At 42.6% G+C, this 14,193-nt stretch overlaps 1 protein-coding gene across 1 annotated transcript in view; it reads left to right on the forward strand.

Moving 5' to 3' along the window:
- The window catches only part of DCLK3 (doublecortin like kinase 3), an 84,369-nt gene that overhangs the window by 59,431 nt on the left and 10,745 nt on the right, over positions 1-14,193 (forward strand). The window contains exons 3-4 of the mRNA XM_075315071.1: positions 6,798-6,930; positions 13,885-14,052. Of these exons, the coding sequence (XP_075171186.1) occupies positions 6,798-6,930; positions 13,885-14,052 (301 nt within the window). The remainder of the gene's footprint in view (positions 1-6,797; positions 6,931-13,884; positions 14,053-14,193) is intronic.

Genomic DNA, 14,193 nt, shown 5'->3' on the forward strand with positions numbered 1-14,193 from the left:
TCGGTGTGTCACTAACTTTTTAATCCTTAAAGGTGCGGCGCCGTGTGCCAACTATGGGTCCCTGGTTTTTATGTACCCCAACATGGCCATTATGTCCAGCATCTTGGCCCTTTTGGTCCTCATCACTCATCCTGGGCCCTTATGACCCCCTTCCTGGCCCTTATATTCCCATCCTGGTTGCTACGTTACCCATCCTGGCCCTTATGACCTTATCCTGTCCCTTATGTTCCCCTTCCTGACTGTTATGTCAAACATCCTGGTCCTTATGTCTCCCAGCCTGGCCCTTATGTTCTCCAGCATTACGCTTATGTCTCCCAGACTGGCCCTTATGTCCCCCATCCTTGCCCTTATGTCCCTTATTCTGGCCCTTATGTCTTCCATCCTGGCCCTTATGTCACCAATCCTGGCCTTTATGTTAGCCATCTTGGCCCTTATGTCACACATCCTGGCCATTATGTCACTCATTTTGGCCTTTATGTCACCCATTCTGGCCCTTATGTCATCCATCCTGGTCCCTATGTCCCTCATCCTGGTCATTATTTTAACCATCCTTTATGTCCCTCATCCTGGGCCCTTATGTCACCCATTCTGGGCTCTTATGCCACTCATCCTTGGTCCTCATGTAATCGATCGTTGCCTTTATGTTCCCCATCCTGATCATTATGTCCCCAATCCTGGCCCTTATGTCCCCCATCCTGGCCCTTATGTCACCCATCCTGGCCCTTATGTTACCCATTCTGGCCATTATGTCACCCGCCTGGTCATTATGTCACCCATTTTGGCTCTTATGTCACCCATCCTTGCCTTTACGTCACCCATTCTGACTCTTATGTAATCCATCCTGACCCCTATCTCCCTCATCCTGGTCATTATGTAGCCCATTCTGGCCCTTATGTTCCAAATATTGATCCTTTTTTCACCCATCCTAACCCTTATGTTCGTCATCCTGGCCTTCTCTGTCCCTTATTCCGCTTCCCACTGTAAAACACACACACACACACACACACACACACACACAAAGAAATTATTCTTACCTCTTCTATCTTCTTGTTCTATCTAAAGAGGCCAGTAGCCGGGCAGCCCACGTTGGCGTATAATGTCACTGCCATGTACCAGTGACATGTGTGTGTGTGTGACATTAGTTGCCGGCCTCTGATAGGCCAGAGCCTTCTTAACTATTGCAGTGCTGGAGGCGGTGAGTTTCCTTACAGAAATACATTACAATTGAATGTGTGTCCGAGGACGCACAATTATTTGGAATCAGTGGGCTCCCGGTCTTTAGAACTGGATCGGGGCATCAGTTCTTGTCAGCTCAGGGAACACATGGTAATTTGAAAACCGGTTCCACTGACTCTGGGAGAACTGGCTTTATCCCATCATTGGCAGTACAGCTTTAGAATTAAATTAACTTGCAGATTAACCACAGACCTACAAATTAATAGCGTTTGTAGACATGGCAGGTTCCCTTTAAAGATAGTAGACTATTGACCATATCTTTAGTGTGTTAAAGAAGAAGTCTCAGTGATTTTTTTTCCCATAAACCCTCCTAATTATGATGTGATATAGTGCAAGTGTATTAAAATAACTACTGATCATCATCTTCCCTGGTTTCCAGTACACCTCCCATCCTCTTCTGGCCATGTGACAAGTTTTCAGCTTTGCCAATTCTCAATATGTGAGGCATTTATTATTTTCCAGTGGAAATGTTGCGGACGGGGGCCGGGGCGCTGCAGGGGCTGCTCGGGTCTGGGTTCGTTACTGCGGCTCAAGTGGTAGCCGGACCCGGGGTCGTTCTGCCGTCCGTCCTCACAACCGTAGGAAGGGGGGGTATTTACAGGGGGTAGAGTTTTTGTTAGTGACGCCACCCGTGGGTTGCGGTGAGAGCTGGTAGCACCGCCGCTGCCTGGTAATGGGAGGCCCGGGGTTGATGGAGCAGGGCAGCAGGATGGAATCCCCTCCACGGGTAGGGGAGGTGTTGTCCCGGGGCCCAGGGTGTACGGGGGCAATGGCTGCGGAGAATGACATGCAGGTTGGACCGGGGATAGATAGTGTACTCACAGTTCCAAAGAATTGCACACAAAGTCCAGTGGTAAACCAAATTGCTAGTGACCGGTCGCCTCCGCCAGGTGTATTTGGGTCCCACACCCGGGTGTAGCAAACAGGGGTCCCTTACTTCTGCACTCAGTGTTTGTGTTTTCAATGGGACAACTCTGCTTGGAACGGGGAAGTCCACTTCCGGTACTTTGTATGTTGGGAGCTGTGGCCCGCGAAATCTGACCCTTGGGATCTCTGTGGGTTCTGGCGGACACCCTATCCCCCGTGTTGGGCTTCCGTTTCGCTCTCTGGGCTTCTGTAGAATAAGGCCTGAAACCTTGTCCCCGGCTGGTCAATTGACAAGGGGCTTGAAACCTTCCTCGCCCTAGGGTCCAGGTACCCCGTCTGTGCATGGCCTCCGGACCGGATTCCCGCTGTTGGCACCGGCGGGTTACAACCCTGCCCAAGTCCACTTTAGGTCTCCCGCGACCGGATCTCCGTTGCCTTTGGTCCTGCTTGCCGTCTGCCACCTATTCCGGTAGTCCAGGGGCCCCAACCCCTGACTCCGCTGCACTTCACACTCCTCCACTGTCAACTGTCAGTACTCGACTACTGTCTGGACTGTTCTGTTGTGTTCCCGCCCCTGACACCTCAGGACCCCTAGGTGGGTGCTCCTATCCACCTGGTCCCGCCTACTGGTGTGTCCCTATTGTCATAGGGGGTGACTAGGCTTTACTGGCTGGCGTTGTGCACTTGGGTGTGGGTTTTGTGTTGGACTGCCAAGGAGGATCGAGTTTTGTACCTGAGAGATTTGTACAACTTCTGTGACTCCCTGGTTTTGCCAGGGCGTCACATAAATCTATGAAAATCAAATTTGGGCTTTATAGACTAACATTAAGAAAGTTACTTCCATTCCACACATAAATCTCTGTATGAGCCCATTAGTCTGTTTTCAGGTCACATGGGCCAGAAGAAGACTGGATTCAGGAAACCTTGGAAGATGGTGTTTGGTAAGTATTTTAATACACTTGCTGTACATCACACATATAAATGTTTTTTACTGAGACTTCTTATTGCAGAAATTAATACTGCATATCATTATTTGCAGGATGCCGGTGTATTCAAACATTATTTTTAATACAAGTAAAAATTGATGTTGGCTCCTTTAAAAATATAGGACATGTCTAGGGCAACATCCAGTTAGAGTGACAATTTTCCATATACATTAACCACAACAATTTTCCACAATTTTTGCCATTTATTCGTAGTACGTATTCTCTCTGACAAAGATCACTATTACTGTATATTTCAACAATGTGAAATGTCAGAATAAGGCCATGTTCACACATTCAGTATTTGGTCAATATTTTACATCAGTATTTATAAAACAAACTCAGGAGTGGAGCAATCATTGCGAAATTAATGGAAACGTGTGCACCACTTTGCATTTTTCACCCCCTCCTGGTTTTAGGTTATAGATACTGATGTAAAATACTGACCAAATAATAAACGTGTGAGGGTGACCTAACACTAGAGTCAATGATTTATTTCAGCTTTCACTAGTTGAATGAAATCCCCAGAAGTTAACATACACGTGGCTAATGTTTGGTAGTATTGCCTTTAACCCCTTCTCCCCCCCAGCCTGTTTTGCCAATTTTACATTTCTGACCAATGTCATTTTATATGGTACTAACTCTGGAACACCGCAACATATCCCAGTGATTCTAACATTGTTTTTTCATGACTCGTACTTTTATGTAAGTGGTAAATTTTGATCAATATGATTTAGATTTATTTATGAAAAAAAAATGTGCCAAAAATGTTTGCAATTTTTTAACTTAGATTTTTTATGCCCTTAAGCCAGATAGTTATATCAAATAAAATCATTAATAAATAACGTTTGCCACAAGCTAAATTTACATCAGCATCATTTTTAATCATTTTTTATTTTTTTGTTATACAGTTAGATGTGTTTATCAAATTCTCATTTTTCCAGCAAAATTTATAAAACCAAGTTTTTTAAAGACCAAATCACATTTGAAGTGACTGAGGGGCTTTATGAGACCATTTTAAAAATGGCTACTTCTCAAAGATCAAGGAGTTCAATGTGTTTGTTGACCCTTTTGGTACTTCACAGGAATTAAGGCAATGTGAAAGGAAAAAAATGAAAATTTTCTTTTTTCAAAGAAAAATATTGCTTCAGCCCCAAATTTTGCATTTTCAGGAGGGTAACAGAAGAAAATGGACCATAAAATTTCTTGTGCAATTTCTTCTGAGTACACCAATATAAACTACTGTTTGGGCACATGGCAGGGCTCAGAAGGAAAAGAGCACAATATGAATTTTGGAGTACAAAATTGGCTGAAATAGATAGTGGACGCCATGTCATGTTTGCTCAACCCATGATGTGCCTAAACATTGGAAACTCCCCACAAGTAACCAGTTTTGAAAGGAACATCCCTCAAGGAACTTTTCTAGAGGTGTAATGAGCACCTTCAAGCTAACTGTATAGGATAAAAGAGGAATCCCAAGTGTGTAGTTAACAAATGTTAAAAATTTCTAAAATATGATTTTTATTAAATATGCACTAAAATTATTTTCTAATAAATAAATACCACAAAAACACTCCCTTTTAAAAATGTACACACAGTAGAGACAGATTAGGGGAATTGAGGTAGCTGTACTGAGCTGCAAGATCCGATACATCTTGTGTCTATATTGCCCTGCTGTTGCCTCTAGTTGACCGTCTTACCTTACTGCGTAGGTCGGCACTCTAATCTGCACAAATGGAGCCCCCACTCACTGTAGACTCTCCCTAAAGTTCCTAAGACTATTCCTGTCTCACTTTGTTTATTCCAAACCACCGCAAATCCAAACAACCAAAAAACAAACCAAAAACATCTCTGTATACCTGGTCCTAATAAATAACCAGAAAAACTGACTTCTGCCTAAATGTGATTGATTAGAGGAGAACTACTTCATACCTGATCCTACGTCTAACAAACATGAAGTCAATACTCGCACCAGTGGTACAATACCAATCAGTCCTTCACTTCAATAAGGTTCTTATATATAGAAAAAAATCACATTCACATGCGACGTATAATAACAGAGATGTTAAGGTGGGTTACTTCACTTTTAGGAGCCTGATATAATGTAGCCTCAACATGTTTCTCCTGCCTCTCAGGTTCGTCGGGAGGCTTTAGATAAAGGGATAAATTTCCCAGGATATGGTAGATGCTGGATATGCTCCTGCAGATAGCTTATGTTGCTTCAGTTAGTTTTTTTGGTTATATATTAGGACCAGGTAAACAGAGATGTTTGCTTTTTTTGTGTGGATTTGCAGTGGTTTGGAATACACACAGTGAGACAGGGATAGTCTTTGGGACTTTAGGGAGATTCTACGGTGAGCGGGGGCACCATTTGCGCTGATTAGAGTGCCGACCTCCACAGCCAGGTAGGGCAGTCTATTAGGGGCAGCAGCAGGGCAATTTAGACACAGGATTTATCGTATCTTGCAACTCAGTACACCTATCTCAATTCCCCTATTCTGTCACTACTGTGTGTACATTTTTAAAAGGGAGTGATTTTGTGGTGTTTATTTATTAGAAAATAATTTTAGTGCTTATTTAATAAAAGTCATATTTTAGGAATTTTTGATATTTGTTAAGTGAGCACCTTCAACCCACAGGTACTTCTAGAATTTTATAACTTTGAACCCTGAAAATGAGAAATTAATTTTTCCTACAAAAATGTAGCTTTAGCCCCAAATTTTAAATTTTTACAAGGGTAACCTCAGAAAATAGACTGTACAATTTGTTGTGCAATTTCTCCTGAGTACAATGATGCCCCATATGTGGGGGAAAACTACTGTTTGAGCACATGGCAGGGATCAGAAGGAAAAATGTTAAATTTTAGAGCACCATTTTGGCTGGAATAGATGTAAGCAGGTTATGAGGATGCAGTGGCACAAAAAAGATGTCTCAGTAGAGTGTAAACAAGAGGGATTTATGTTACACAAACAAAGAGATAGTGCCTGCAATATTTGTAAAGAGCACAACGCAGTTGGTGATAATTTGAAAGATTATTTTACAGTAAAAAATGCAACTATACAAATGCACAAAGTATAGATACAACATGATTTACACTCTATTATTTATACTACTAAACAATAGGTATTGTCAATGCTGTCTCAGTCTCCCTGTCAGGGATGAGTATTTGTCACCCTTAACTAATAACATAAGCAAACAGTACACAGGCCCGTAGGAGACAACAGGACAACCCCCCCAGGCTGCAAGTCCAATTTTAGAGAGTAAACTTCCTCATTTAGCACCATATGCCCAGTTCACTTGGATCTTCTGGTTCCTTCTGGAGTTGGTGTTCGGTATTTGGTCTTTGGGTTCCTTCTATGGCTGTAGCCATTTACTGAGCTCAGTGGTTCATGTGGTCTACCTCAACACAATAGCCGAGCTCAGTGGTTAGCTACAACAGTGATATGCGCTATTGAGGTTAATTTACCACTGCAGTCAAAGCACTGAGTAAGACACAGGCAATGCCAGCGAGCCAACACTGACCCTAAAGACGATCAGTACCTGTGTTGTTTGCTATTTTAGAGAGTTTGACCTCCACTTTCCTGAAAGTTGCAAGGAATGATTTTTTTTTGCAGTTATGTGAGGACAGGGATTTGGATTCATGTAATGTCACCATGACAATGCTTTTTTGTCTTTGTGAATCTTTTCAAAATGTTTTTTCTTTTGTTTTAGGTTCAAAATAATCCTGATGGATCTTGTACTCTAAAGTTAGCGGATTTTGGACTTGCAGTGTTTGTGTCAGAGCCTATATTCACTGTGTGTGGAACGCCAACATATGTAGCCCCGGAAATCCTCTCAGAAAAGGGTATAGTCAGCCTGTAACGTGGCCTATTCTATATCATTACTAACAAGTCTGATGTTAACTAATGTGGGTAAAGCATACTAGGCCCGCCATTGCTGACAGAGATGAAAGAACTTGGTAAAAAGTCATGTGGTCTTTTTAATTTGAAGAAAACAATAGTTTAAGAAAAAATAAATTAGGTAAAAATTTGTATTGAGTTGTCTAGATCCTTAAAGGGGTTTTCACATGAACAAGGTTGTCTTTAATCAATAGATCTTGGAAGAAAAAAAGATCCACAATTGGATGAGACTAAAAAAAATGTCCTGAAATAATCTTTTATATATTCCCCTCCTATGTACTGTGTAATGGCCGTGTCTGACTGTACAGGGACATGGTCTGATCATACCACATCTCCTGGGCAGGGGAGGACACAAAGGACTATAGAGACATTACAGCACTGGATCAGAAATTATTATTTGTTTGAAGTAAAACATTGCTGAAAAACAGACAGAGAAATGCTCTACCTAAGAGTTCACTCACATCTGCATATAAATACGCCGAGTGCAATTTGACAAAAAATTGGATTGCACTTGCACTAATGTTAAACAATAAGTCAGTGCCGAGCTGCTATTTTTATTACTCAGTTGTTTTTGGCCTCAGGAAAAAAATTGCCGCTTGCTGTTTATGTATGGTTATGTAAAACGTCCAGGACTCGCCAATGTATGTTTATGAGTGAGAGAAGAGAGTGGACGGCACACGGACCATCTACAGTTAGGTCCAAAAATATTTGGACAGTGACACAATTTTCGCGAGTTGGGCTCTGCATGCCACCACATTGGATTTGAAATGAAACCTCTACAACAGAATTCAAGTGCAGATTGTAACATTTAATTTGAAGGTTTGAACAAAAATATCTGATAGAAATTGTAGGAATTGTACACATTTCTTTACAAACACTCCACATTTTAGGAGGTCAAAAGTAATTGGACAAATAAACAAAACCCAAACAAAATATTTTTATTTTCAATATTTTGTTGCGAATCTTTTGGAGGCAATCACTGCCTTAAGTCTGGAACCCATGGACATCACCAAACGCTGGGTTTCCTCCTTCTTAATGCTTTGCCAGGCCTTTACAGCCGCAGCCTTCAGGTCTTGCTTGTTTGTGGGTCTTTCCATCTTAAGTCTGGATTTGAGCAAGTGAAATGCATGCTCAATTGGGTTAAGATCTGGTGATTGACTTGGCCATTGCAGAATGTTCCACTTTTTTGCACTCATGAACTCCTGGGTAGCTTTGGCTGTATGTTTGGGGTCATTGTCAATCTGTACTATGAAGCGCCGTCCGATCAACTTTGCGGCATTTGGCTGAATCTGGGCTGAAAGTATATCCCGGTACACTTCAGAATTCATCCGGCTACTCTTGTCTGCTGTTATGTCATCAATAAACACAAGTGACCCAGTGCCATTGAAAGCCATGCATGCCCATGCCATCACGTTGCCTCCACCATGTTTTACAGAGGATGTGGTGTGCCTTGGATCATGTGCCGTTCCCTTTCTTCTCCAAACTTTTTTCTTCCCATCATTCTGGTACAGGTTGATCTTGGTCTCATCTGTCCATAGAATACTTTTCCAGAACTGAGCTGGCTTCATGAGGTGTTTTTCAGCAAATTTAACTCTGGCCTGTCTATTTTTGGAATTGATGAATGGTTTGCATCTAGATGTGAACCCTTTGTATTTACTTTCATGGAGTCTTCTCTTTACTGTTGACTTAGAGACAGATACACCTACTTCACTGAGAGTGTTCTGGACTTCAGTTGATGTTGTGAACGGGTTCTTCTTCACCAAAGAAAGTATACGGCGATCATCCACCACTGTTGTCATCCGTGGACGCCCAGGCCTTTTTGAGTTCCCAAGCTCACCAGTCAATTCCTTTTTTCTCAGAATGTACCCGACTGTTGATTTTGCTACTCCAAGCATGTCTGCTATCTCTCTGATGGATTTTTTCTTTTTTTTCAGCCTCAGGATGTTCTGCTTCACCTCAATTGAGAGTTCCTTAGACCGCATGTTGTCTGGTCACAGCAACAGCTTCCAAATGCAAAGCCACACACCTGTAATCAACCCCAGACCTTTTAACTACTTCATTGATTACAGGTTAACGAGGGAGACGCCTTCAGAGTTAATTGCAGCCCTTAGAGTCCCTTGTTCAATTACTTTTGGTCCCTTTAAAAAGAGGAGGCTATGCATTACAGAGCTATGATTCCTAAACCCTTTCTCCGATTTGGATGTGAAAACTCTCATATTGCAGCTGGGAGTGTGCACTTTCAGCCCATGTTATATATATAATTGTATTTCTGAACATGTTTTTGTAAACAGCTAAAATAACAAAACTTGTGTCACTGTCCAAATATTTCTGGCCCTGACTGTATATGCTGTCTATTTTTTACAGATACGCTACCATTCTGTAGCATAGAATGGTAATGGCCCTGTAAATGATTGTAGAATAATATTTGCTGAGAAAAAAAACGATTGCATACAGATGTCTTACGGATGCTAGACGAGAAAATAAAAATCGCACACTCGCTGACACATAGAATACCAAACAGATTTTACTTGTCCAACCTTTCTGGATGAAAATCTTGCTTCTACAACTATAAATATATGAGCAAAAAATAAATCTATAGGTCTCACCTAGAGATGAGCATGATGTACAGATGACATAGTATTAAGAAAGCATGAAGAATTCACATCTGCACCAAAAAAGCATACAATAAGGGGGAAAATGTACAAAAAAACCCGCAATAAACATGCAATAATCAGAGAAGAATTTTATTGTGTTGTGTGGTGCCGACAAAATGGAGAAAATGTACAGGAAAAAAGCACTAGAAAAATGCAGCATTTATGTTACTGTACAAATGTTATTACAATTTGTATAGGTTAAATAGAGAAAAATAATCAATACAGCCATGTTTGTACTCCATTATCCAATCACCATAAATAATCTGATCACTGTGTTGTTTGGATTGTTACGATTACAGGGACATCAAAGATGTCCATGCTATTTGGTAATTTGTGATGTTTATTTTTTTAAAAACATATTAAGAATGTTATTATTTTATTTTTTGTATTACTATTCAGCAGTTTTATATTAAGAGAAGAAAAATCTCTTTTATTCATCCTCTAGAATACAGGTACATAGTAATAAACTTCTATGACCAATGTATCTCTATGTACCAGTATAATGAGAGCCGACACTGCAGCTTCAAGTATACAAAATGATACCACTGCCATCAGCATTGCCTGTGGCTCAAAGGTTTAACTCCAGATTGTAATTATAGATGTTGTTGGTTCAAATCCCAGGGAGATTCACAAAAAAGAGAAAAAAATATCTGCAATTAGAAATTGCTATTTTTATTAACTATTTTTTAGTACTTTACAGGAACAAAACAACCTGATTATTTCTTCACCTCTAGAATACAGGGACATAAGATACGCTACTGTGTACAGATGTATCTCTATGTACATGTATAATCTGTGTCTGGGGTCACACCATGCAATACATGATATTTATACCAAATTCTTCCATCTTCATAAATTTGGGCTGTGGTTCATAGCTAGAGCAGCTAGAGCTGCTGTCTACAAACATTGAGTTTAATTCTTGGTGCGACCATAGAAGTGATTTTTTTTAAAAATTATTTATGTTTGCAGAGAGTTATCCCCTGCCCTCCATCATCCGAGGAAGAGTTACAGAGGCGGCGAAAGAAAATGAAAAAGTCAGGACAAAGAAGCTCAAGAAGTCAAGATAGTAAAATATATTTTTTATTGAAAATATTTAAAAAATATTATTTTATTTCCACAGTATAGTACCCAAGAACATGGAAAATAGGTCATACATGTGTTACTAGCATCAGCATCAAACGTCCCGCCGGAAATGCGGAAGGAAGGAGGTGGGCGGGATGTTACGTCCCGCTCATCTCCGCCCCTCCGCTTCTATTGGCCAGCCGCTTAGTGACGCCGCAGTGACGTCGCTATGACGCTGAATGCACCTCCCTCTTGAGGGAGGGATTGTTCGGCGGTCACAACGACGTCGCTGACCAGGTATGTGCGTGTGACGCTGCTGTAGCAATAATGTTCGCTACGGCAGCGAGCACCAAATGTCGCACGAGCGACGGGGGCGGGTGCTATCACGCTCGACATCGCTAGCGATGTCGCAGCGTGTAAAGTACCCCTTAGTCCCACACTACTCTTTAGCACATAGCACTTTAAGTGCCTTAGTCAGCAATCTGTTTCAATGATGAATGTGTACTATTGATGTAACTAGCAATTGTGATGTTTGTTGATCTTAGCAACATAAATATACCTTAGGCCTCTTTCACATGTACGTGCCTCCGGTACGTGTTTGGCAGTTTTCTCACGTACCGGAGACACGTACACACGTGGACCTATGTATTCCTAATGTTTAGGACACTCGTAAGTATTTTTGCACGGAACGTGTGTCTGTTCCGTACTTACGTGTGTCCGTGTGTTTCTCACGCCGACATGTCCGTTTTTCTCCGGCATCATGGGTGTCACACGGAACGCAAACGTGTCACACGTAACACACACGGACCACACGAATGTGTTCCGTGTGACACGCACCGGAGAAAAGACATGTGTTAGTGAGAAAAAAACAAAACATTACTCACCTTCTCCAGCCCTCTTGTCTCTGCCGCTGCTGTCACTTGCTGCTGACCGCCGCTCATTATGCTCATTGAATATTCACTTCATTGCGGCCGGAAGCAGCAGCAGCGGGGAGTCGGCAGGACCGGAGACCGAAGATCAGCACCACGGACAGCGACGCCAGGGACAGGTGAGCAGAAAGTTCCCGTTCTCCGTGTGTTATCACGGATAACACACGGAGAACACACGTAGTCCATGCACACAGCACACCGAGGGCAATACGCACCTTTGACATGTCCTTGAAATACGTGCATGTTTTTCAGGGACGTGTGAAAGAAGCCTTAAGGCCCTGTCACACACAGAGATAAATCTGCGGCAGATCTGTAGTTTCAGTGAAATTGTGGACAATCAGTGCCAGGTTTGTGGCTGTGTACAAATAAAACAATATGTCCATGATTTCACTGCAACCACAGATCTACCAAAAATGTATCTCTGTGTGTGATGGGGCCTTTAGAGAGATTACATTGAGGAGATTTATAACATCTGTTTAGTACTAAAATTGTATGGTTGTTATGATATATGTATTTCATACTCTATGAATTGCTATGAGATTCATTATTGTGATGGGATATTGTTTGATGCTGATGCTAGTAACACATGTATGACATATTTTCCATGTTCTTGGGTACTATACTGTGGAATTAAAATAATAATTTTTAAAATATTTTTAATAAAAAATATATTTTACTATCTTGATATATTAAGCTTCTTTAATCTGAATACCAATATCAGATTATTGTGTCTAGTCTTGTTGTAGAAGCTTTACCACTTAGGTGGGGAAGTCCATACAATTATTTTGGCAAACTTGTGAGTTAAAGTGAGGACAAAGCCCTGATGTGCCAGGATAAGGGACTGAGCCTTCAAATCGAGACAGTCCCGCTGACTCCGGGATGATTCAAAGCTTTGGATTTAGCTTTCAAAGATTTGCATGTGTAGCGCTCCACGGGGCAGGTGTTTTAACCTACTCGTTGTTGGGCCAGGGTGCAGATCCTCTGTGTCGTCACGAGGTGCCTGGCCAGGTTCCGTTGCACCGAGGAGTACAGGGAGGAGAAAAGGAGGGTGGTGGCAGGGAGGATGGAGGTAGTAGTTGGAGGTTTAGGAAAGTCTTTTAAGGTGATCGTGATGCCATCTTTGGTACGTGGACAGGGATGGAGGTCGCCGCTGCAGGGTCTCTCACTGGGGCAGATGTTAAGTGCAGCCGTGATGGTGTCGCTCCCTACAGGTGGTGTGGGATTACCCCAGGAGGATGGCGGGGGTAGTAGTGATCCCCGTTGGCACTGCAGCACTGGGCGATGGTGCCGGTAAAAGAGAGGCAGAGACAGGGGCTGCAGTTCCAGGTGTTTTTACTCACAAGTCTTTCAGACACTGCCCTAGGCACCGTTCTCTGCCACGATGGTCTCCAGCCGATCCCGGATCCGTGAAAGGTCAAGTCCGGTGTGTATGTCAGCCTGTGAGATCTCTCCTCCTTTGATGCGCTAAGTATCGGACCCCCGTGGCATGAAGCATTTGAGGGTCCCGGTGTCAGTAAAGTGTCTCCTGTTCTGTATGCTGATAGCGCGGTTCCGCTATGGGGCCGCTCCTCAACCCCAGATCCTATGTGCTATTTGCTGCAGACTAATTGGACGGGTCCGGTGACTTTCTGTAGCCGTACCCCGCGACCCTTGCAGAGTTGGTAGACAGCGTGAAGTATGCCTGCCGTAAGAATCTGTATCCCGACAGTGCCAGTCCTGTGGAAGCAGCTTCCCTGGCTTCGCCGTGGCCCACAGAGTTGCGCGCGGCACGTCCACTCTGCTCTGTGTCTGAAGCTGAACTCTCCATAGTTGTTGTGTTGTGTGGTCTGAGCTGTTGCCTCCAGCCGCTGCCACCGGCTGGTTCACTACTCTCACTAGGTCAACCTGCTCTTCCCACTGTGCTCTTTACTCCCCCTGGTGGTTGCTTTTTCCTGACCCTGAGTCCCCAGTCCAGTGGAGCCTCTGGTGTGGTGGTATCTTGTAAACCCACCACTGTAGTGACCCACTACTGTGATCCGACCCTGGCCCGATCCCTACTGGGGAGGGAAACCCAGTGACTGCATGTGTGTGTATGTGTAAACTGACCTCAACCTTCCTTGGACCTAGGATGAGTACTACACCCTAATGGGGGTGCAGTACCCTGTGTCGCCTGAAGCCGTAGGGGCACCACACATGCCCATATATAGTGGAAAGGGGTAGGGTAGTCTACTGAAAGATTTTCTTTAAGTACTGTATATATTTTTTGCTTCCATAGGTTATGGCTTAGAAGTTGATATGTGGGCAACTGGAGTTATCCTGTATGTACTACTCTGTGGATTTCCACCTTTCAGAAGTCCAGAACGCAATCACGAGGAATTGTTTGAGAAAATACAGCGTGGAGAATATGAATTTCTCTCACCTTATTGGGATAATATCTCAGAAGGTAAAACTTAATATAAATATTGCATTGTAAGATTATTTATCTTTGCAAATATATATATATATATGTGTAATTTGTGGCAATAATAGTTTGTATAAACACTGAAACATAGTAAGCATCTGCTTATAGAACAGGAGAGTGAGA

The sequence above is a fragment of the Anomaloglossus baeobatrachus genome, chromosome 6 (assembly GCF_048569485.1).
Source record: "Anomaloglossus baeobatrachus isolate aAnoBae1 chromosome 6, aAnoBae1.hap1, whole genome shotgun sequence".
In the NCBI taxonomy this organism is placed as follows: Eukaryota; Metazoa; Chordata; class Amphibia; order Anura; family Aromobatidae; genus Anomaloglossus; species Anomaloglossus baeobatrachus.